At 42.0% G+C, this 25,517-nt stretch overlaps 1 protein-coding gene across 1 annotated transcript in view; it reads left to right on the forward strand.

Annotated features, from left to right (window-relative positions):
• Window positions 1–25,517, forward strand: part of elp2 (elongator acetyltransferase complex subunit 2) — a 139,790-nt gene that overhangs the window by 75,790 nt on the left and 38,483 nt on the right. Inside the window, exons 16-17 of the mRNA XM_068004524.1 lie at window positions 166–223; window positions 13,007–13,079. Of these exons, the coding sequence (XP_067860625.1) occupies window positions 166–223; window positions 13,007–13,079 (131 nt within the window). The remainder of the gene's footprint in view (window positions 1–165; window positions 224–13,006; window positions 13,080–25,517) is intronic.

The raw sequence follows: 25,517 nt of genomic DNA on the forward strand, positions 1-25,517 counted from the left end.
TGCTATATTATCTGGGCTTGTGAACCGCATGTGGTCCATATATTCTAGTATGAATACCTATCATGTAAGGACGACAGATGTTTCAAAATTATAAAATATGAAGTTTATATATTTAAAAGAAAGTTCTTTCCATTTGATTCATTATTTTCCACCAATTTCTTCCAGAGCCCCCCTCAGAAGATCATCTTTTACAGAACACACTCTGGGCTGAAGTTCAGAAGCTGTAAGTTACTTGCTTTATCCCTAATCTTTGAGAAGTGGTGTTTTTCTAATTAGTTGTTTAATTAAATCACAGTCCTCAGCCATCTCTCCTCTGCAATTGGTCTCCTGGTTTTGCTCCTACCTATTGCCCTGTGAACATTTTCTTCGTGAAAGGTTTCACTACCCATGCCTGCATGATCAACTTTTGGTGCACACCAGGATTTCATCCTCTTCATCATTTATGTACTGCCCCTTGATGATGTTATCTAGAAGCGTGGGGTCAGCTTTTACATGTAGGCTGATGATACCCAACTCGACTTTACCAACTCATCCATCATGGACGACCATTCAGAGGAGATGGTTCAGGTACAGTCTAGGTACATTCCCACGATGGGGAAAGGTAGGGCAACTGAAGCCAGAGCTCCCTGGATGACGAAAGAGATAGACCGTAAGATGGAACAGTAAAAAGGGGTATATAACAGATGTCAGATTGATAAAACAAGTGAGAATCAGGCTGAGTATCGAAAGTTCAGAGGGGAAGTGAAAAAGGAAATAAGAGGGGCAAAGGGAGTGTATGAGAATAGACTGGCGGCTAACATAAATGGGAATCCAAAAGTCTCAAAGGCATATAGACAGTAAACAGGTACTAAGAGGAGAGTTGGGACCGACTAGGGACCAAAAAGGAGATCTATGTATGGAGGCAGAGAGCATGGCTGAGGTACTATATGAGTGCTTTGCACCTGTCTTTACCAAGGAAGAAGATGCTGCCAAAGCTACAGTAACAGCAGAGGTAGTTGAGATACTGGATGGACTAAAGATTAAAAAAGAGGAGGTACTAGAAAGGCTCACTGTACTTAAAGTGGATAAATCACCCAGTCCGGATGGGATGCATCCTAGGTTGCTGAGGGAAGTAAGGATGGAAATTGTGGAGGTACTGGCCGTAATCTTCCAATCATCCTTGGATACGGGGGTGGTGCCAGAGGACTGGAGAATTGCAAATGTTACACTGTTGTTCAAAAAAGGGTGTAAGGATAAACCCAGCAACTGCAGGCCAGTCAGTTTAACCTCAGTGGTGGGGAAGCTTTTAGAAACGATAATCTGGGACAAAATTAACAGTCACTTGGACAAATGGGGATTTTAATTGAGGAAAGCTAGCACAGATTGTTAATGGCAAAATCGTGTTCAAGTAACTAGATTGAGTTTTTTTGTTGAGGTAACAGAGAGTTGATGAGGGCAATACTGTTGATGTTGTGTATATGGACTTTCAAAAGGCGTTTGAACATAAGAAACAGGAGCAGGAGTAGGTCCTCCACCCCCTTGAGCCTGCTCTGCCATTCAACAAGATCATCGCTGATCTTCTACCTCAATGCCATTTTCCTGCACTATTCCCATATCCTTTGATGCCTTTAATATCTAGAAATCTATCGATCTCTGTTTTGAATGTACTCAATGACTGAGTCTCCACAGCCCTCTGGAATAGAGAATTCCAAAGATTCACCACCCCTGAGTGAAGAAATTTTCCCTCATCTCAGTCCTAAATAGCCTACCCCTTATTCTGAGACTGTGACCCCTGGTTCGAGACTCCCCTGGCAGGGGAAACATCCTCCCTGCATCAACCCTGTCGAGCCCTGTAAGAATTTTGTATGTTTCAATGAGATCACCTCTCATTCTTCAAAACTCTAGAGAATACAGGCCTAGTCGACTCAATCTCTCCTCATACGACAATCCTGCCATCCCAGGAATCAGACTGGTGAACCTTCGTTGCACGCCCTCAATGGCAAGTATATCCTTTCTTAAGGATGAAATGTAATATTTCCAAGTTTAGTGATGACACAAAACTAGGTGGGAATGTGAGTTGTGAAGAGGATGCAAAGAGGCTTCAAGGGGATATAGACAGGCTAAGTGAGAGGGCAAGAACATGGCAGATAAAATATAATGTGGAAAAATGTGGAGTCATCCACTTTGGTAGGAAAAACAGAAATGCAGAGTATTTTTTTAAAATGGTGAGAGATTAGGAAATGTTGATGTTCAAAGGGACCTGGATGTCCTTGTACATGAATTACTGAAAACTAACATGCAGGTGCAGCAAGCAATTAGGAAAGCAAATGGTAATTTGGCTTTTATTACAAGAGGATTTGAGTACAGGAGTAAAGACGTCTTACTGCAATTATATAGGGCCTTGGTGAGACTGCACCTGGAGTATTGTGTACAATTTTGGCCTCCTTACCTAAGAAAGGATGTGCTTGCCAGAGAGAGAGAGAGAGAGAGAGAAAAACACGAAGGTTCACCAGACTGATTCCTGGGATGGCGGGATTGTCGTATGAGGAAATGATGGCGGGATGTCGTATGTCGTAGACTAAGCCTGTATTCTCGAGAGTTTAGAAGAATTAGAGGTGATCTCATTGAAACATACAAAATTCTTAAAGGGCTCGACAGGGTAGATGTGAGGAGGATGTTTCCCCTGGCTGGGGTGTCTAGAACCAGGGGTCACAGTCTCAGAATAAGGGGTAGGCCATTTAGGATTGAGATGAGGAGAAATGTCTTCACTCAAAGGGTGGTGAATCTTTGGAATTCTCTACCCCAGAGGGCTGTGGAGGCTCAGTCATCGAGTACATTCAAAACAGCGATCGATAGATTTCTAGATATTAAAGGCATCAAGGGATATGGGGATAATGCAAGAAAATGGCATTGAGGTAGAAGATCAGCCATGATCTTGTTGAATGGCAGAGCAGGCTCAAGGGGTCGGATGGCCTACTCCCACTTCTATTTCTTATGTCCTTAGGTAAGGAGACCAAAATTGTGCACAATACTCCAGGTGCGGTCTCACCCAGGTCCTATATAATTGCAGTAAGACATCTTTACTCCTGTACTCAAATCCTCTTGTAATAAAGGCCAACATATCATTTGACTTCCTAATTGCTTGCTGTACCTGCATGTTAGCTTTCAGTGACTCATGTACAAGGACACCCAGGTCCCTTTTGAACATCAACATTTCCCAATCTCTCTCCATTTTAAAAAATACTCTGCATTTCTGTTTTTCCTACCAAAGTGGATAACTTCACATTTCTCCACATTATATTCCATCTGCCATGTTCTTGCACACTCACTTATCCTTTCTATATCCCCTTGAAGTCTCTTTGCATCCTCCTTGATAAAGTGCCACATAATGGGCTCCATTTTAGCACCCGCTATCGGGTGCGTTACTGGTGGGGGGGCTCCGAAAATCGGGGAATCCCGGAGCGGGTCCGGAGCCCGGCTCCAACCCGCCCACTTCCGGGTTCCCCGCTGACGCGCTGGCGTGCGCGCGCAGCCTCCGCTGGTGGGAATCCCGCAGGCAATTAAAGCCAGCGGGATGCCACTTGAAAGTATTTATGTTGCTTGTTCAAGTCGTTTACAGACCTGATTGCGCTGTTTTATTAGGAGGGGTGGGATTTTACACTGAACTGAGACTGTTTCCCATACTGGGGGAAACACTCCCAGTTCAAACAGAGGTGTTGCAGCCAGCAGCCTGTGGCAGCTGCAAAGGTCCATTCGACAGGTGGGGGGTGGGGGGGGAGACCCTTCAACATCGCAGGAGGTCACTCCGTCACATTGGACAAAGGTTGGCCTCCACCACCCTCCTCCTAACAAGAAAATTCACCGACCTGGAACCGCAACCCCGGTGTGAGGACACACTTACCTACCTTGCGGACCCCCTCAGACCTACACCTTCCAAATGGGGGCCGCCGTAGCTGCAGTTATGACCTCCTCGGAGGGCGAACAGCCTCGCCGGCCACACCGTCCACCTCTGACACGTGGAGCTCCACAACAGAGTGCTGTGATACATCCACCTGCACAGCAGGAGGGAGGGCAACCGCAGAGAGAGACGCGTCGCAGAAGGCACTACCCTCACCACAGGGTCCACAGGCCGAGGCTCAGCTTCCTGGACCTCTCTGAGCAGCAATGCACACGGAGGCTCAGTCACTCGACATGTAGTCGAGGACATCTGCAGCCTCCTTCATGCCGAGCTGCTCCCGGCTGGCCCGAGCACCATCATCTTACCTGTCGCTGTCAAAGTCACCACTGCCCTCAACAACTTCTCCTCCGCATCCTTCCAGGGTGCCACCAGGGACATCGTCGACGTCTCCACAAAAGAGCCCTGCAAATACACCAACACCACTCTGCAGTGACACAATGGATGTCATCAGTTGTGGGTCTTCATTGTGATCCTCAGGAAAGGGCATAATTGCACAAACCAGACAAGATTCGCATAGACGTGGCAGTAGTGGTGCCAATATAATATGTAATGTGAGTTGGTCAGAAATGCAATATAAGTATAAACCATGACAAACCCTCAAACACCCTTGTGCATCCCCTTGATGCTCACGACACGTTTGCCTTACGCTGTCTACTGCACATATGTGATGCATGCCCTGTGGCTGCAGCACAGGTAGTGGCAGGTTGAGTGAGGCTGACTGTAAAAGAGATGCACGAGAGGGTGAGTATGAGATAGAGCCATGAGATTGTATGAGGATTGGGTTGAGTGGTAGTGGCGGGATGAGTACTGGTGAGGTGAGTAAGTGCAGGTAAGATGAGGATGAGGTTTGAGTGGGTATGAGGGGTGATGTGACAGAGTAGTGTTGGCAGTGCAGAAGGAGATGTGGGGTGGGGGCGGTGATGTGGCAGATGGAGTGTAGGGGAATGAGTAAGTGTACTCACTTTGGCTGACCTACTTAGGTCATTGGAGCGCCTCCTGCACTGTATGCAGGTGGGCGATATGTTGGTGGTGCAGGTGACCTCCTCTGCCACCCCGAGCCAGGCCTTCCTGGTTTCAGAGGCAGGCCGCTTCCTCCCGCCCGCCGTGGGGAAGATCTCTGTCCTCCCCCCTCCTCCTCACCCCATCTAATGATACCTGGAGTGAGGCATCATTAAACTGGGAGCACCCTTCCCCCTGGGCTGCTCCATGCTGTAATTTTTCCTATTTGTGGCAGCATCTGTCAGTGGAGGACTGCCCCTTTAAATAGAGCTCCTCCAGCTGACAGAGCTTACTGCGCATGCGCAGTCTGCCCGAAACGCAGATCAGCAGTGGGAAACCTGGAAGACCAGGCAAGTGGATCTAATTAGGCTGCGATCGCGCGGGGGGCAGTCTAATTTCACCGGGTGAGTTACCCACGAGTCCAATAGCCCCCCCCGCCGTGAACCCGCAGCCCTGCTAACATCGAGCCCAGAAGGTTTGTCAGCAAAATTGAAGGCCATGGAATAAAAGGAGCACTGGCAGCATGGACACAAAATTGTCTAAGTGACAGGAAATAGAGAGTAGTGGTGAAGGGTTGTTTTTCAGACTGGAGGGAGGTGTTCTCCAGGGGTCGGTACTAGGACCACTGCTTTTTTTGATATATATTAATGACTTGGACTTGGGTGTACAAGGCACAATTTTAAAATTTGCAAATGACACAAAACTTGGAAGTGTAGTAAACAGTGACGAGAATAGTAATGGAATTCAAGAGGGCATAGACAGGCTACTGGAATAGGTGGACACGTGGCAGATGAAATTTAACGCAGAAAAGGGTGAAGTGATACATTTTGGTAGGAAGAATGAGCAGAGGCAATATAAACTAAACAATACAATTCTAAAGAGGACGTAGGAACAGAGAGCCCTGGGGGTATATGTGCACAAATCTTTGACGGTGGCAGGACAGGTTGAGATAGCGATTTAAAAAAAGCATACAGGATCCTGGGCTTTATAAATAGAGGCAGCGAGTACAAAAGCATGGAAATTATGTTGAACCTTTATAAAACACTGGTTCGGCCACAGCTGAAGTATTGTGTCCAATTCTGCGCAACCCACTTAAGGAGGGATGTGAAGGCCTAAGAGAGGGTGTAGAAAAGATTTACCAGAATGGTTCCAGGGATGAGGGACTTCAGTTGCGTCGATAGACTGGAGAAGCTGGGTTGTTCTCCTTCGAGCAGAGAAGGTTAAGAGGAGATTTGATGGAAGTGTTCAAATTCATGAAGGATTTAGATAAAGTAAATGAAGAGAAACTGTTCCAGTTGGTGGAAGGGTCGAGAACCAGAGGACACAGATTTAAGGTGATCGACAAAAGAACCAAAGGCGACATGCGGAAGAACTTTTTTACGCAGTGAATAGTTATGATCTGGAATGTGCTGCCTGAAATGGTGGTGGAAGCAGATTCAGTCGTGGCTTTCAAAAAGGAATTGGATAAATGCTTGAAGGGAAAAAATTTGCAGGGCTACGGGGAAAGAGTGGGGGAATGGGACGAACTGGGTTGCTCTTAAAAAGAGCCAGCACTGGCTCGATGGACTGAATGGCCTCCTTCTGTGCTGTATCCATTCTACGATTCTAGCTCAAAAAAAAATTAAAAAGTACAGGCAGTGCCACCTGGAGGAATAGATCTGAGTGCCGGAGCTTGGTGAATCAAAGCGGGGACTGAAAGATAAACATAATAAGTATGTATCCTTGTGGTTAAAGGTAATACCCAGACATTACGCTGAGGCGTGACAAAATCATGACACAGGAAATAAGTGTGACAGACTGGAAATGTGCACTAGATGAAAAACTTAATATATTAATGTAAGTTTGTTTGACTTTTTTTTATTTAAATATTTGTTTGTTGGATTTTTTTATTTATGTCAAAAGAAAGCACAAACAGTGTTGCCAACGCTCAAGTCCTGTGATTTTTGGAAATGTTTTAATTAATTGCTTGTGAGTCAGCTGGGAAATTTAAAACGTAAAGGTAAATTTTCTAATTGCACACTCCTGGCTCAGAGTCCTGCCTGCCACAAGTACCAGTTAGGAAATTGTGTGCAATTCGTCCATGATTTTCTGTCTAATAAAATTGTAGCACACATATCCAACCCCTTGGTGCAAAAAGCTGAACATTTCTGCCTTAGGGGATCTCTTCTATTATGATAGGTAATCAAGGTTTCACTATAATACAATATTTTTAACGTTTCTAACCTTTTTGTGAAGTTTAAAACATTTAGGTAGCTGGTTTCTTCTACCTTCCCGCTCCTGTGTCTCTTTCAGAGATGGGAGCAACTTTTTAAAAAAAAATTACCATTTGGCAGAAATTTAGCCAAGGACTTTTTTAGCCAATGTAATAGCCAAAATATCAAGAATGACAGGCCTCTTTCTATTTTATGCAGCAAATCAGAAAGGAGCTCTATTTATTCTCGTGTTCCCAGGAGTTAGCTTAGACATTAAATGCATCTGTGGGATAAGGTTTCTGCATGTAATATTTTGTATTGTGCTAACTGATTTCAAATACATTAAGTATAAGAATTGTGTCCAAGTAATATGTACCTGATTCTACATTTCAGTTACTCATTTCTAATGTTTTTTTTATAGTTAATTTTTGTCTGCATTATCATTGTAACTGGCTGCAATTACTATTCCCTCAGTACTTTTCCCCTTTTCTTCCTGTCTCATTGTATCTTGATTTTAAGTACACTGGGCCTTTCTGTTGAAATGCTGCAGGTGACCCTGCACAGCTGCAATGGCCTTGAGCTTAGACCAGTAGAGTTTGGATGATCTTGATTTTTTTTTCAATAATTATAGATCTTTGTAAATTTATAATTTTCTTTTTTTACACTCCTGTCCTCCCTAAATGGCTTACACTTATTAATTATTTTACTACAACTTGAAATTAGTAGAGCTGCATTTTAAACATTAAAGGGATGCAAACAAGTGGTTTCTGTCCTGTTACTATCTCAGACTGTTATTAACAGAAACAATTTTTTATATTGCCTTCTCTTTCAGTGACTCAGACCCATGTTATTGAGCAGATGGTTTGATTTCCTTGATTCCTTATCCATGCACGTGTGAATCTAATCTACACTTAGTATCACACTAAGTTCTATTGTAGTTGCGCTTGACTACCTGTTGTATGAAAGCTGACCCGTGATATATGTTTACAATGTGTTAAATTTGAAAATATGCCAACTGATTGGAGACAGAAATTAGCTCTATTTGGTTGTGCACACTTGCTAATACACCCATGTTATGCCACCTGTTCCCCAATACTCATGTCCATAGGGTAGATCTCTACTGCGCACCTCATAAAAGATGATAACTCACTCATATCTAGGATGATATTCCCCTTTTTGTCTCTATCTTTTCCTGTGCATGTATGGCATGCTGTGAATTGGGTAAATCATATTTGAGAACAGATGGAAATAATGATGATGTCTGTTAAGCACAATGCCCATATATATGGTAGGTATTTTGTGTGCAAATAAGACTGTCTCCTACACCGATTATGATCATGTACACCTGTGCCTGCTTCCATCTGGCAGATACTGTATATTAGATTCAAGTTCACAGGAAACAGTACCTAAGTGCAAGCCCCATCTGTTGCTCTAGTTTGTACTCCCAGCAGGGCATGATGTTCAGATTTGTTGAGTTTTTTGTTAATTCACATTTGGGTAACTGGTGGCAACGTCTTGCCCTTGCAAAAAAAAATGGGCCAAGTAGTGGCCAGCTTGCTTTAGTTTTTGGCAGAGGTGCACTTTGTTGACTTGGAAGAATTTGAAGTTGTTCTTGGCCATTTATCTGAAAGGTAGTCCACGGTGATAGAAGTGGAAAATTTTCAGAAGAATGCCAATGTTTTAAAAAGATGAACAATGTGCAATAAAAACTTAAATATTAATTGCTATGATGACATTAGCAAAAATTATATGTGCCATCTATTTTATGTTTCTGCAAATAGTTTCAACTTTGCAGCAACACAAGATAGAGCCAAATAAGTGCAAGTTCAGATTTTAGCTTTATGTGAAAAATCATCTTAAGTAGGTTGTCTAAAACTCTTGGGTTTCATGTTGTATGCAGTATATGGGCTGCCATTTATTTTTGGATATTGTTTATCAAAGCTCTGTGCATGCATTTTAAAATATGCATGTACAGATGACTTGCCCTTACCACAGTGGTGCCAAGCCAACAGTATAGAAATGAAGAAAAAACTTGCATTTATATATCACTTTATCACATCCTCATGCTGTCCCAAAGTACTTTTTAAGCGTATTCACTGTTATGTATAATTCTGTACTGCCAGCTGAAAGCAAGTTCCATTCTGAAACTATATCTGTGGTACGGTTATAACTGCAGAACAAGTGTCTGCCATTACAAAGTAATGTGAAGTAAGCCTTAACTGATCAGCATAACATGATTAAATAGATTGCCTAAATCGCACATTCTTGCTGAATGGCAGTACTGTACTGAATTTTGATTGGTTAAGGGGTGGATGTTCCAATTATTTAGTTTTTAAAAATTCCAATATATTTTGGGAGAAATAAAGAAACTTGCATTATAGTGCCTTTTCCCAAAGCACTTCACTGGTAGGGGTTGGACCCGAGCAGGTGTAAGGAATGAGTTAGGGTAGGCGGCTGAATTCAAAGTGTGGGGGCAAGATGGCTGAAGGTTTTGACATTGATGATAGACAGTAGGCCAGGGTCGTAACGATGAAGATGCAAGCAGGGATGTAGAGCTAGAATAGGTTGCAGAGGTAGGGTGGAGTGAGGCTATGGTGGGATTTGTAAATGAGGATAAGGATTTTCAAGTTCATGTGCCATAAATTGGTGAACGAGTGATTATTGGGGAGGAGAGGATGACGTTCCAACGGTCATCGACCTGAAACGTTAACTCTGTTTCTTTCTCCACAGATGCTGCCTGACCTGTTGAATGTTTCCAGCATTTTCTGTTTTTATTTCAGATTTCCAGCATCCGCAGTATTTTGCTTTTGGTTTAGAAGATAAAAGTGAAGTTAGAGTCTAAAACTGAGCAAAGTAAAAACAACGAATAGAGACAGGGCTTCCAAGATTAACCTCTTTATTTTGTAGTAAGTGTAACACATTACAAACTAAGTCTGTGCACAGAAATCCTTTTGCTTTGCTTCGCCTTGCCTGCATTTTTCACATGCAACTCTGGGTGTACAGAGAGGAAACCATTCTGGTCATTTTTCCCCGTGTTCTCTATGCACTGTGTAAATTTTTGAAATGAGGATTTAAGGAGTAATTAATGATCGGACAATTATGGACAGTGTATGTCTGAATTTCCGTTTTGCATTGACAGTAGGAGCGCTTCCCCGCTGACTGGATGCATAAATTACCCCATAGATTTGAAAGGGTTGTAAAAAGCACATCTCCTCCTTTTTAAAATCAGTATGTTATACAGTACTCAAAGAAAAAAAATGTTAGTGCTTGTGGAAAATGAGTGAAGCCTGGTAGATCACTTACCTTGCAATAGAGTTGCCTTTTCTGCGTAGATTACTAGCCTGCTATATTGATAGAACTGGGTCAAGTGGTTGGAGTTGAGGCAGAACATGAGCTTCCTCTACTCGTTACCTTCAGTACTAATCAAAATATATGTTGGATACAATAATGCTGTCGGTTTCTTTTCCTTAAAATATAAAATTGATGCTAATTAAGCACAAATGTCTGAGCGACAATGTGCAGATTTGTATCTGTGCTTTTCACATGAAAAAGAAAAATGTTCAGTAATTGTCACCTATCATTGTGCTACATTACTGTGTTGGTGAAAAAGCAGTGCACAAAAGAGACAGTACATTTCCAATGGGGCTTTTGCTCCACAGCGGGCAGTTGGTAAAGTGATTTAAATTGGATTTAAACACGCACAGACCATGCTTCTCAGTAAAACAACAAATATGTGCTGCAATTTTTGCTATTCCAAAATTGGTGTCTTTCGTTGGCTTTGCCCTAGCGCTAGAAACAAAAAAAACACTAAATATATTCTATTGCCATGTTCTACATACAATTAAGAGCAGGAGAAGGCCATTTGGCCCCTCGAGCCTGCTCTGCCATTTGATACGATCATGGCTGGCCTGATAGTGACCTCAACCCCACTTTCTGATACTGTCCTGTTCACGTCTGATTGGTCATGTGGTGGGAACCTAGCTTAAGTTTCAGGAGTTCTTTGTACTCTGGTTGGCTGTTTTATTAAAATATTTTAGCTCTTACATTGTGATGCTAAAATGAGCCTTTATAGTAATAATGCCAATCATATGTCAGGAATAGCTTTATTGCTGGATGAATATGCTAATAAAAATATACTATTAATTTTATTTAAAAGGTTGTAAAAATGGCTTTTTACATCGTTCTCTATTCCCTAATGTATTCTCTATTAACTGTTATTGTACACAGTGCAAGTTTTTTCTTTATTTCTATACTGTTGGTTTTGTACCACTTTTTAAATTTTTATTCTTGCATGTTTGCTTTGCTTCCTCCCCTTTTGCCTATAGCACAAAATTAGTCCCTTATCGGTTAACAAAAAAAAAAAATCAGTTTTTAGTAAGTCACAAGTCTGAACAATTGTAGTTTGACCTGGTCAAATCAAAATATGTGACAGAAGGCCCTCAATCAGCCTCAACACCAGACAAGATAGCTGAGTGATGCGGGGAGCTGAATGCCACTCAAACAAATGAGCTCATCAGCACTCAATGGAACAATGGTCCAAGACATAATTCACTTCTATATGTTCTAGTCCATCTGGTCCATTCTGTTTCTCATGGTGCTCTGCTAGTTTTTGTTGAATTTTAAAGGAGAACAAAAGAATGTATAATTTTTTATATATATATATATATAAATAAAATTATACATTATATATATACTTAGTTTATAAATTGATCTAAGGAAGAGCTTTCTAGAATGTCGTGGAATTGTTTAATCCTTTATCAATGCCATCTATTGCTGATAGCTGCAATGCCCCATGTTGTGGACACTGCAGGTAGAAGTACAGTAGTGTAGCAAATGCAGTGAATACAGTAGTTAGATCACATTTGTTGCAACATAATGAAACTTTTATTTCATCTGTATAGTTTGTTACACAGCTATTTCAATAGAAGAAACAGATTTCCAAAATTATTAAACTATATTGTTGTTCCTGAATATTTTCATGTATTTAATATTGAAGATATTTGACATTGGTAGTGCTGTCTCAGCTGATGCTTACAGTCAGTTGTTTGTTTCTTGTTTCATTCACTGCTTTTTTCCCCCTTTTTTTCTTTCAACTCTTTTTTACAAATTACTTTTGTTACAATCTTTTATCTGTACTTTTAAAAACTGTCTTGTAACCTCTATTTCCTACTTGATTACTAAGTTGATGATTTTATTTTAAAAAATTGCATTGAAAATATTTATGTCTCGTACCTTGCCAATAAAAAAAAAGTTGATCTTGATACCCCTGGGGAAGGGATGAGTTGGGAGGAGAAGAGTGTTTGCCAGACTGTCTACTATTAATTGTTGCCTATGGATCCTTGCTAGCAAGTGTTTGTGTAAGCGTTTTTGCGTGCGAAGAATAGCCATTTGGTTGAGGTACTGGTGTGCTGTTGATACGTGGGGAATCATGTCCCACCTTCAGATGAGACCATAAAATCAGAACTTGTTTCCCATAGACTTCTGAAGAAAAGCAGTGTCTACACCTTACAGACTAGTGGCCATAGATGTAAACATACATGATCTATTCTGCAACTAAGTGAAGCCCAAAGCTATTGTGTTGTCATTTAATTGGCTGGCTATTCTCTGCTCCAATATAAAAGTTTACATTTGTGCATTAGCCTTAACGAAATGGTCACCAAATAAAGTGAGGGTACATTGCATGTCTTTTACTGTGAAACTGTTCTATAGCGTCATACTTCTTATGTGATTTTTTGTTTCTTTGCCAACAAAGAGAGAGAGAGAAATGCCTACATCATGACCTCTTTTTGAGTACTTAACTACAGATGAGCTGTGGTTTTACAGTATGTCTTTTCCCTCCTTTTAAAAGTGCCTCAAATTTCTTCCTTCTTTCCAATAGATATGGGCATGGTTATGAAGTGTTCTGTGTTGCCTGTAATACCTCATCGACTGTGGTGGCTTCAGCATGTAAGGTATTGCGTAATAATGGGAAGATAATAAATATGTATTACAAATTTCACACTGTTGAATAAACAGTTTACTCTTAATCAAGTTGATTTTGTTCCCTAATGTCTTTTACTGTGGACAGAACTGTTCCTCTGGCTTGATCAGTAATTAACAGATGGTATTGACAATTGTTCCTGACACTATCTTTTATATATTAAAATGACTGAGTGGATAGCAACATTCTATTTTAGAATAATTGGAAAACCCTTATGTCAGTCTTCTCATGGGCTTTTCCATTATAAAACTGTCCACATTTACCTGTAGTACCTGTTAAGCCTGCAGGGTAATACTATGAAAGGACTTTACAATTGTCATGTGCCATGGGTTCAAAAATATCAGTTCCTATTATAAAGGGGAGAATTAACTTTGCATGCTTTATAGACCCTGACCACTGTGTGGCTCTGCAGTAATAGGTTTCATCTAACTGAAATCTATGAGCATGGCGCTGAATTGTTCTTTCGTGATTTCCAATACCTTTTTTATAGTGAAATTAATTGCAATTTTGGTCTTGCTTACCCAAATACTGTTATGGTAAAAATTCATTGCCTGTCTGAATTTTGAATGCGACACTCTTCCTGACACTGGACCTTGAGTTACTGTTTATTCACGGGAAGGTTCTCGGGGTGATTTGCAGAGCAGGGCTCGTTGCGCCAGGCATCCACTCCCATGACTTGCTGCCATTTTCAGCGTAGCAGTCCCTCCCTTGGCCCACAGCTTCTGCGTACATCTGGCTTTTTTGTGGGCTTGCCCCTCAGCGTACTCTGCCAGGGGCTGGTTTTAATTCCATTGCTGCACCTATTGGTTCCAACACCCCCGTTGGGTCCACACTCCCCCTCTGATCCTGCGGCCATGTCCCTGCTCAATTGGTCTGTGTTTTTTTTTAATGTAGCTAACTATAACTAGGGGGGTGGCATTGATTCCCAACAAGCTTCAGACCTCAAGGTGGCTATTTAAATAAGTCCCAGTATATATCCTTATACTGGGACTGATACTTGCCAATATATGGGAGGAGTGGGGAGCAAAAACTGAGGCAAATGGGGGGCAGTCTTAGCCAGGGTTGGGAGATGGGAGTATCCACAGAAAACAATAAGGGTTTGTCACAGAGGGGGATAGTGGGGGAGCTGCCATAGAAGGGGTTTTGGAGACCGGGGTGGGGGGAGGGGCTGCTACAAAGGGGCGATGGAGGGCAGTTATTTTTTTTAATGTTTTTTTGGTGATGTTTTTTTCTTAAGTCAAGTTCCTGATCTTTGTTTTATTTTAATTCCGTGCTAGGTATCTGCTTTCTTTGGCGTTACTCTACTGTTTCTGTTCTGAAGAATTGTGTCCTTTGCAGTCCTGCTTCCGTTCTTTTCTTGTTAATTATGACTCTGCTGATTGTTTATGGGTTTTTTTTAGCATCAATCCAAATATGCCTTCCTTAATGTTTCATACCTCTCAATACTGAACAATTATTCTTCAAATTACTCCCTCTGTCACTGAAATAAAAGTGTTAAATTTATATCAATGAAGAAACAGACACACACATCTAAAATTATTATAATATTTCTATTGTGCGATTTATGTATAAGATACTAGATTCCAATTTTGTGCAATATTTTACACATTTTTACATATATAAAGTGTATACATCGAATATACATTTTCTACACTACTTTCTATATTTCACACATTCATTTTGACTGCCATTTCTTTTTCCCCAAACCCCTACAATCATATAAAAACCTTCTGATATATAACTGTTTACATTCATTTGATTATAATTTTTGTTTGACTCTAACATTACACATTTCCCCATTATACCATATAATCCTCCTACAGTTAAACAACATATTCTCCAAATTCCTGTGAGATCAACTAGGGTTTTATATTTTGCAAAAGACATTTGAATAGAGACTAATTTCTTGTTGTCTGTGTGATGCGTAAAAGAAATATACATCAAATCCATAACTGATGCTTAACTAAATTTCTGCAATTGTACTTCGATTGCACCCATTCAAATTTTCTTGACCTGTAATTAACACAGATTATTCCAAGTGATTCCACTGGTTAGTTGTATTTAAAGAATGTTGGTTGGTTACATTGTCATTTTGTTTTTGGTCAGGTGGTGCTATTCTAATTGATAGTTAACCCATGCTATATCTGACCAAGTTATTGATGCTGAGACTGAGAAAAGATTGTGTAACCTTACCTAACGTCGTTGTCCTTCATGGTGATTTCAAAATCTTCCTTCTTTGTCTCTCTCCTCCCTTCAAGAAATCCTTTCTCTCTTTCTTCCACAAAAACTCCTTGTATTCTATAACACAAAGCAACGTCAGTAAATTCAGCAGCCTGTCCACTGTCCTGGTTCATTGGCTCTGCTCCAGTATTTAATATGATGGACAGTGTTGATCAGATTTGTACTCTTCTTATCACATCACGTTAATAATTCTCTTAAAATGTAAGGTGGACATCAGAAGCTTCTGTACCTTTATCTCCCAGGAATTTACTTTGTTGAATTCCCACATCCTGTTTTGGAGCATATCTTGATTATTTTTTGCGTATCCCACAATATGTTTGTTAATTCCAGCCTCATTGTCAACGCTTGTGAAGTTATCTTGTAGAAAGATTGATTTGCTTTTTAACAAAAAAGTCAATTTTCTTGCATGCTCGGAAGCACACGGTCACATATTCCTTTCTGTTCGATTGCTCTATAATGCCAATGATTGGCATTATACAGGTGTTGCTTCATTATACCCAGCAGGAGCCACAAATTAAAACTCATGTGGGCATCAGTATTCCAGAAAATCAAGCTGTTGACTTGGTATTCTGCATTATGAAGTAACAATAGGACTGAACAGTCCACAGTAAACTGGGCAAATCTGTTAATGGGTAAAACGACTGATGATCAGTGGGAAATGTTTAAAGAAACATTTAACGTGATACAGAATCGGTTTATACCCCTGAGGGGCAAGAACTCTACTTGCCAAAAAAAAAGCCATGGACAACTGAAGAGGTAAGGGACAGTATAAGACATAAGGAAAGGGCATACAAAAAGGCAAAAAAATGGCACAGATCCTGGCGAATGGGAAAGAGACAAAGATCAACAAAGGGTCACAAAACAGATAGTAAGAGCTACAAAAAGAGAGTATGAAAGGAAACTTGCAAGGGATATCAAAACAAATATGAAGAACTTTTATAGTTATATTAGGAAAAAGAGGGTGGTCAGGAGATGTATTGGCCCCTTAAAAACTGAAAGTGGGGATATTGTCATTGACAATGGGGAAATGGCAGACATGTTGAACAATTACTTTGCATCAGTGTTTACAGTAGAAGAAGAGGATAGCATGCCGGAAATCCCAAGAAAACTAATATTGAATCGGGGACAGGGACTCGATAAAATTAACATAAGTAAAGCAACAGTAATGAAGAAAATAATAGCACTAAAGAGTGACCAATCCCCAGGACCAGATGGTTTCCATCCCAGGGTTTTAAAGGAAGTAGGTGAGCACATTGCGGATGCCCTAACTATAATCTTTCAAAGTTCTCTAGATTCAGGAACTGTCCCTCTAGATTGGAAAATTGCACATATCACTCCGCTTTTTAAGAAAGGAGAGAGAGGGAAACCGGGGAATTATAGACCAGTTAGCCTAACATCTGTTGTGGGAAAAATGCTGGAGTCTATAATTAAGGATAGGGTGACTGAACACCTTGAGAATTTTCAGTTAATCAGAGAGCCAGCATGGATTTGTGAAAGGTGGGTTGTGCCTGACAAACCTGATTGAATTTTTTGAAGAGGTGACTAAAGTAGTAGACAGGGGAATGTCAATGGAAATATGGACTTCCAGAAGGCATTTGATAAGGTCCCACATAAGAGACTGTTAGTTAAGATAGAAGCCCATGGAATCGAGGGAAAATTACGGACTTGGTTAGGAAGTTGGCTGAGCGAAAGGCGACAGAGAGTAGGGATAATGGGAAGGTACTCACGTTGGCAGGATGTGACTAATGGAGTCCCGCAGGGATCTGTCTTGGGGCCTCAATTATTCACAATATTTATTAATGACTTAGATGAAGGCATAGAAAGTCTCATATCTAAGTTTGCTGATGACACAAAGATTGGTGGCATTGTAAGCAGTATAGATGAAAACATAAAATTACAAAGCGATATTGATAGATTAGGTGAATGGGCAAAACTGTGGCAAATGGAATTTAGTGTTGACAAATGTGAGGTCATCCACTTTGGATCAAAAAAGGATAGAACAGGGTACTTTCTAAATGGTAAAAAGTTATAAACAGTAGATGTCCAAAGGGACTTAGAGGTTCAGATACATAGATCATTGAAGTGTCATGAACTGGTGCAGAAAATAATCAATAAGGCAAATGGAATGCCGGCCTTTATATCTCGAGGACTAGAGTACAAGGGGGCAGAAGTTATGCTGCAGTTATACAAAACCCTGGTTAGACCGCACCTGGAGTACTGTGAGCAATTCTGGGCACTGCACCTTCGGAAGGACACATTGGCCTTGGAGGGAGTGCCGCGTTGGTTTACTAGAATGATACCCGGACTTCAAGGCTTAAGTTACAAGGAGAGATTACACAAATTGGGGTTGTATTCTCTAGAGTTTAGAAGGTTAAGGGGTGATCTGATCGAAGTTTAGAAGATATTAAGGGGAACAGATAGGGTGGATAGAGAGAAACTATTTCCACTGGTTGGCGATTCTAGGAGTAGGGGGCACAGTCTAAAAATTAGAGCCAGGAGTGAGATTAGAAAACATTTCTACACACAAAGGGTGGTAGAAGTTTGGAACTCTCTTCCGCAAACGGCAATTGATACCAGCTCAATTGCTAAATTTAAATGTGAGATAGATAGCTTTTTGACAACCAAAGGTATTAAGGGATATGGGCCAAAGGCAGGTATATGGAGTTAGATCACAGATCAGCCATGATCTTATCAAATGGCGGAGCAGGCACGAGGGGCTGAATGGCCTACTCCTGTTCCTATGTTCCTAGATAAAAAGTTTGCAAAGCTAATTATTTATAACGTTGATGATTATAATGTTCAGTCGAAGGTGTTACTTTAATTGAAGAAAAGACTAAAGTTACAAGTTTTCCATGTTCTCCACTAGAGAGACTGTGGTCTAAACATGGCACTTGTCTAGATCCTCTTTCTTCCATGGTGGTTATATACAAGACATTTTTATTTCAAAAGGTATAAGTCTTGTAGCTAAACATTTTTCTGTATTACCGCAGAAAAAAAAGACATACTTGTATTTATGTAGCACCTTTCACAACCTCAGGACATCCCAAAGCCCTTTAAGAACAAGAACATAAGAAATAGGAGCAGGAGTAGACCATAAGGCCCCTCGAGTCTGCTCCGCCATTAGATGAGATCATGACTGATCTTTGACTCCGCTTTCCCGCCTGATCCCCATGTCTCTTAATTCCCTCAGAGTCCAAAAATCTATCGATCTCAGCCTTGAATATACTCAACGACTGAGCACCCACAGCCCTCTGGGGTAAAGAATTCCAAATATTCACAACCCTCTGAGTGATGCAATTCCTCCTCATCTCAGTCGTAAATGTCCAACCGCTTAACCTGTGACTATGCCCCCTAGTTCCTGACACTCCAGCCAGGGGAAACATCCTCACAGCATCTACCCTGTCAAGCCCTCTTAGAATCTTACATGTTTCAATGAGATCACCTCTCAGTCTTCTAAATTCCAGAGAGTATAGCTCCATTCTACTCAATCTTTCCTCATAGGACAACCCTCTCATCCCAAGAATCAATCTAGTGAACCTTCATTGCACCGCCTCTAAGACAAGTATATCCTTCCTTAGGTAAGGAGACCAAAACTGTACACAGTACTCCAGGTGTGGTCTCACCAAAGCCCTGTACAATTGCAGCAAGACTTCCTTACTCTTGTACACCAACCCCCCTTTGCAATGAAGGCCAATATACCATTTGCCTTCCTAATTGCTTGCTGTACCTGCATGTTAACTTTGTGTGTTTCGTGTACAATGATGCCCAAATCCCCCTGAACACCAACATTTAATAGTTTCTCACCATTTAAAAAATATTCTGTTTTTCTATTTTTCCTACCAAAGTGAATAATCTCACATTTTCCCACATTATTCTCCAACTGCCACCTTCTTGCCCACTCACTTAACCTGTCTATATCCCTTTGCAAACTCTTTGTGTCCTCCTCACAGCTCACTTTCTCACCTAGCTTTGAATCATCAGCAAACTTGGATACACTACACTCGGTCCCTTCATTTAAGTCATTAATATGAGGCCCAAGCAAAGATCCCTGCGGCACCCCACTGCCAACCTGAAAATGACCCGTTTATTCCTACTCTGTTTTCTGTCCGTTAACCAATCGTTAATCCATGCCAATACATTACTCCCAATCCCATGAGCCCTAATCTTGTGTAACAACTCGTTATGTGGCATCTTATTGAATGTCTTTTGAAAATCCAAATATACTACATCCACTGCTTCCCACTTATCTACCCTGCTAGTTACACCCTTAAAAAAAAACTCTCATAGATTTGTCAAACACTATTTCCCTTTCTTAATACAATGTTGATTCTGCCTAATCATATTATGATTTTTTAAGTATTATGTCCTTAATAATTGATTCTAGCATTTTTCCCGACTACTAATAGATTCTAGCATTTTCCCTATTACCTATAATTCCCTGTTTTCTCTCTCCCTCCTTTCTTGAATAGTGGGGTTACATTTGTTGCCTTCCAATCCACGGGGACCATTCTAGAATCTTGGGAATTCTGGAAGATCACAACCAATGCATCCACGATCTCTGCAGCCACCTCTTTTAAAATCCTAGGATGTGGGCCATCACGTCCCGGGGATTTGTCGGTTTTTGTCTCATTAATTTTTCTAAAACATTTTCTTTACTAATCTTAATTACTTTAAGTTCCTTCCTCTAGACCCTTGGTTCCCCACTATTTCTGATTTTTTTTTTTGTGTGTCTTCCACTGAAAAGACCGATATAAAATATTTGTTTAACGTCTCTGCCATTTCCTTATTCCCCATTATAATTTCTCCGGTCACTGCAGGACCCAAGTTTACTTTGGCTAATTTCTTCCTTTTTACATGTAGAAGCTGTTAATATCTGTTTTTAGATTTCTTGCTAGTTTACTCTCCTATTCAATTTTCTCCTTTATCATTTTCTTGGTTACCCTTTGCTGATTTCTAAAACCCTCCCAATCCTCCGGATAGCTACTCTTTTTGGCAATATCCGAAGCCTCTTCTTTCTATCTAATACTATCCTTAACTTCTCTAGTTAGCCACAGTTGGATCACTTTTCCTGTGGAGTTTTTATTCCTCAAGGGAATGTATATTCGTCAGGAGTTATGAATTATTTCTTTAAATGTTCACCATTGCTTATCTACTGTCTTATCTTTTAATCTAATTTCCCAATCTATCTCAGCCAATTCGCCCCTCATACCGACATAATTGGCTTTGTTTAAATTTAAGACCGTAATTTCGGACTTAACTAAATCACTTAAACTCAATATGAAATTCGAACATATTTTGATCACTCTGCCCCAGAGGATCCCTTACTATGAGATTACTAATTAATCCTGAGTCATTACACAATACTAGATCTAAAATAGCCTGTTTCCTAGTTGGTTCCTCAATATATTGTTCTAGAAAACTGTCTCGGATGCATTCCGTGAATTCATCCTCAAAACTACTTTTGCCAATTTGATTTGCCCAGACTATATAAAGATGATCTATCTCAGCCTTCTCCCGATATCCCTACCATCACAGAAGCCAGTCTTCAGCCAATTCGATTGACTCCACGTGATATCAAGAAACGGCTGAGTGCACTGGATACAACAAAGGCTATGGGCCCTGACAACATCCCAGCTGTAGTGCTGAAGACTTGTGCTCCAGAACTAGCCTTGCCTCTAGCCAAACTGTTCCAGTACAGCTACAACACTGGCATCTACCCGACAATATGGAAAATTGCCCAGGTATGTCCTGTCCACAAAAAGCAGGACAAATTCAATCCGGCCAATTACCGCCCCATCAGTCTACTCTCAATCATCAGCAAAGAGATGGAAGGTGTCGTCGACAGTGCTATCACGCGGCACTTACTCACCAATAACCTGTTCACCGATGCTCAGTTTGGGTTCGGCCAGGACCACTCGGCTCCAGACCTCATTACAGCCTTGGTCCAAATATGGACAAAAGAGCTGAATTCGAGAGGTGAGGTGAGAGTGACTGCCCTTGACATCAAGGCAGCATTTGACCGAGTGTGGCACCAAGGATCCCCAGTAAAATTGAAGTCAATGGGAATCGGGGAAAGCTCTCCAGTGGCTGAAGTCATACCTAGCACAAAGGAAGATGGTAGTGGTTGTTGGAGGCCAATCATCTCAGCCCCAGGATATTGCTGCAGGTTGTTCTTCAGGGCAGTGTCCTTGGCCCAACCATCTTCAACTGCTTCGTCAATGACCTTCCCTCCATCATAAGGTCAGAAATGGGGATGTTCGCTGATGATTGCATAGTGTTCAGTTCCATTTGCAACCCCTCAGATAATGAAGCAGTCTGTGCCCGCATGCAGCAAGACCTGGACAACATCCAGGCTTGGGCTCATAAGTGGCAAGTAACATTCGTGCCAGGCAATGACCATCTCTAACAAGTGAGAATCTACCCACCTCCTCTTGACATTCAACGGCATTACCATCGCCGAATCCGCCACCATCAACATCCTGGGGGTCACTATTGACCAGAAACTTAACTGGACAGGCCAAATAAATACTGTGGCTACAAGAGCAGGTGAGAGGCTGGGTATTCTGCGGCGAGTGACTCACCTCCTGACTCCCCAAAGCCTTTCCACCATCTACAAGGCACCAGTCAGAAGTGTGATGGAATACTCTCCACTTGCTTAGATGAGTGCAGCTCCAACAACACTCAAGAAGCTCAACACCATCCAGGACAAAGCAGCCCGCTTGATTGGCACCCCATCCACCACCCTAAACATTCACTCCCTCCGCCACCAGCGCACAGTGGCTGCAGTGTGTACCATCCACAGGATGTACTGCAGCAACTCGCCAAGGCTTCTTTGACAGCATATCCCAAACCCACGACCTCTACCACCTAGAAGTACAAGGGCAGCAGGCACATGGGAACACCACCACCTGCACGTTCCCCTCCAAGTCACACACCACCCTGACTTGGAAATATATCGCCATTCCTTCATCGTCGCTGGGTCAAAATCCTGGAACTCCCTACCTAACAGCACTGTGGGAGAACCTTCACCACATGGACTGCAGCGGTTCAAGAAGGCGTCTCATCACCACCTTCTCAAGGGCAATTAGGGATGGGCAATAAATGCTGGACTTGCCAGCAACGCCCACATCCCATGAACGAATTTTTAAAAAATTCAAGTCGCCCATGACTTGCATTACCCTGTTACGCACTCATCTAATTTCCTGATTTACACTCTGACACTATAACTACTGACACTATAACTAAGGGGGCTCAGAAACTACTCTCACCAGTGTTTTATGCCCCTTGTTATTTCTTAGCTCCACCCATACTGATTCTACATGCTGATTTTCTGAGTTAAGATCCTTTCTTGCTCCTTCTATCCCCGCTCTCGGGCCTCTCCTCTTGCGCCTTTTATCCCCGCACTTGGGCCTCTCCTCTCGCTCTGCCCTTGGGCCTTTTTATCCCCGCTCTCGGGCCTCTCCTCTTGCGCCTTTTATCCCCGCACTTGGGCCTCTCCTCTCCCTCTGCGCTCAGGCCTTTTATCCCCGCTTTTGAGCCTCTCCTCTTGCGCCTTTTATCCCCACTCTCAGGCTTCTCCTCTCGGGCCTTTTATCCCCGCTCCTGGGCCTCTCCTCTCTCTCTGCTCTCGGGCTTTTTATCCCCACTCTCAGGCCCCTCCTCTCACTCTGCTCTCGGGCATTTTATCACCGCTCTCGCTTTGCTCTCACTTTACAGCCAATGAAGTACTTTTGAAGTGTAGTCACTATTGTAATGTAGGAAAGTTAACACAGACTTCTCAATTAAGTGCACATTCTGAAGAAAATGTCAGCTAGAAGCCAGCTTCTTTTCGCTCATTGTGTTTTTTTCTTTCCTTTTGAGTGCATAACCTGTATAAATATTTCAAAATAATATGGAGTTCTGAATTTGTAGATTTTTTTTTAAAAAGAACCTAAGGGATATACCATCAAGCCCTTCAAAGGATTGTATCTTTGTAAGTCTTAATTGTTTTCATTCCTCTTTCCAAATAGTTTAGATCTCATTTTGCACCTTTTAGCTCCGCTCCCGGGCCTCTCCTCTTGCGCCTTTTATTCCCAAAACAAGGCTGAAGCGTTTGCAACCATCTTCAGCCAAGTGGATGATCCATCTCGGCCTCCTCCCAATGTCCCTACCATCACAGAAACCAATCTTCAGCCAATTCGATTCACTCCACATGATATCAAGAAACGGCTGAGTGCATTGGATACCACAAAGGCTTTGGGCCCCGACAACATCCCGGCTGTAGTGCTGAAGCTTTGTGCTCCAGAACTAGCCTCGCCTCTAGCCAAACTATTCCAGTACAGCTACAACACTGGCATCTACCTGACAATGTGGAAAATTGCCCAAGTATGTCCTGTCTACAAAAAGCAGGATAAATCCCATCTGGCCAGTTACACCAACCCCCCCCCCCATCACTCTACACTCAATCAGCGAAGTGATGGAAGGTGTCGTCGACAGTGCTATCAAGTGGCACTTACTCATCAATAACCTGCTTACCAATGCTCAGTTTGGGTTCCGCCAGGACCACTCGGCTCCAGACCTCATTACAGCCTTGGTCCAAACATGGACAAAAGAGCTTAATTCCAGAGGTGAGGTGAGAGTGACTGCCCTTGACATCAAGGCAGCATTTGACCGAGTGTGGCACCAAGGAGTCCTAGTAAAATTGAAGTCGATGGGAATCAGGGGGAAAACTCTCCAGTGGCTGAAGTCATACCTAGCACAAAGGAAGATGGTAGTGGTTGTTGGAGGCCAATCATCTCAGCCCCAGGACATTGCTGCAGGATTTCCTCAGGGCAGTGTCCTAGGACCAACCATCTTCAGCTGCTTCATCAATGACCTTCCCTCCATCATAAGGTCAGAAATGGGGATGTTCGTTGATGATTGCAGAGTGTTCAGTTCCATTCGCAACCCCTTAGATAATGAAGCAGTCCGTGTCCACATGCAGCAAGACCTGGACAACATCCAGGCTTGGGCTTCTGTGGCGAGTGACTCACCTCCTCCTGACTCCCCAAAGCCTTTCCAGTATCTACAAGGCACAAGTCAGGAGTGTGATGAAATACTCTCCACTTGCCTGGATGAGTGCAGCTCCAACAACACTCAAGAAGTTCGACACCATCCATGACAAAGCACCCCGCTTGATTGGCACACCATCCAGCACCCTAATGATTTACTCCCTTCATCGGCACACCGTGGCTGCAGTGTTTGCCATCTACAGGATGCACTGCAGCAACTTGCCAAGGCTTTTTCGACAGGACCTCCCAAACCCCCAACCTCTACCACCTAGAAGGACAAGGACAGCAAGCACATGGGAACCACACCACCTGCACATTCCCCTCCAAGTCACACACCATCCCGACTTGGAAATATATCGCCATTCCTTCATCATCGCTGGGTCAAAATCCTGGAACTCCCTACGTAACAGCACTGTGGGACAACCTTTACCACACGGACTACATCGATTCAAGAAGGCGGCTCACCACCACCTTCTCAAGGGCCATTAGGGATGGGCAATAAATGCTGGCCTTGCCCGTGACGCCCACAGCCCATTAACGAATAATAAAAAACAAATGTTGAATTGTTTCACCACAAATTTATTAAGGGACTGTCTATGGCTTAAAGTATAATTGCCTGTATCATTTAACACAAATTATAAAAAGTTGTTGAGAATACTTGGCAGAAAAACATTTAATTAGGGATCGTGCATTCCTGGTCTCGTCCTCAATTAGAAGATTAAATCAGTACCTCACTTCAGTGGCCATTCTTCATGTATGAGTCTAGACGGTGAATATCAGCAGAGATTTGACTTTGGACAGAACCATCACAGCCGAGTTTAATCTGTCCTCTCCTAATGTCTATGCGTGCATGTTTTCTTACGGGTTCACAGGATATTGATGAGTGAGAATCCTCATCTCTTCCCTCAATCTTTCCCACGAGACAGGGTTACTGACAGCAATTATAGTGCATCTACTGACAACACAGTTGACTTAGCAAAAAATAGGAGTCCCTTTGTTTTGAAGTAAGATGTTATGGACAAAGTTCAGATAGACCAAGACTTCCATTTTGTTTGTGTCTGAAGAGCTTAAGTGTGCTTGCTTTGAACTTCTATTTTGTCAGAAAAAATGAGCTTACTTCCATCAATATCCTCATGGAA

Source organism: Heptranchias perlo, chromosome 2 (genome assembly GCF_035084215.1).
Source record: "Heptranchias perlo isolate sHepPer1 chromosome 2, sHepPer1.hap1, whole genome shotgun sequence".
Taxonomy (NCBI): domain Eukaryota; kingdom Metazoa; phylum Chordata; class Chondrichthyes; order Hexanchiformes; family Hexanchidae; genus Heptranchias; species Heptranchias perlo.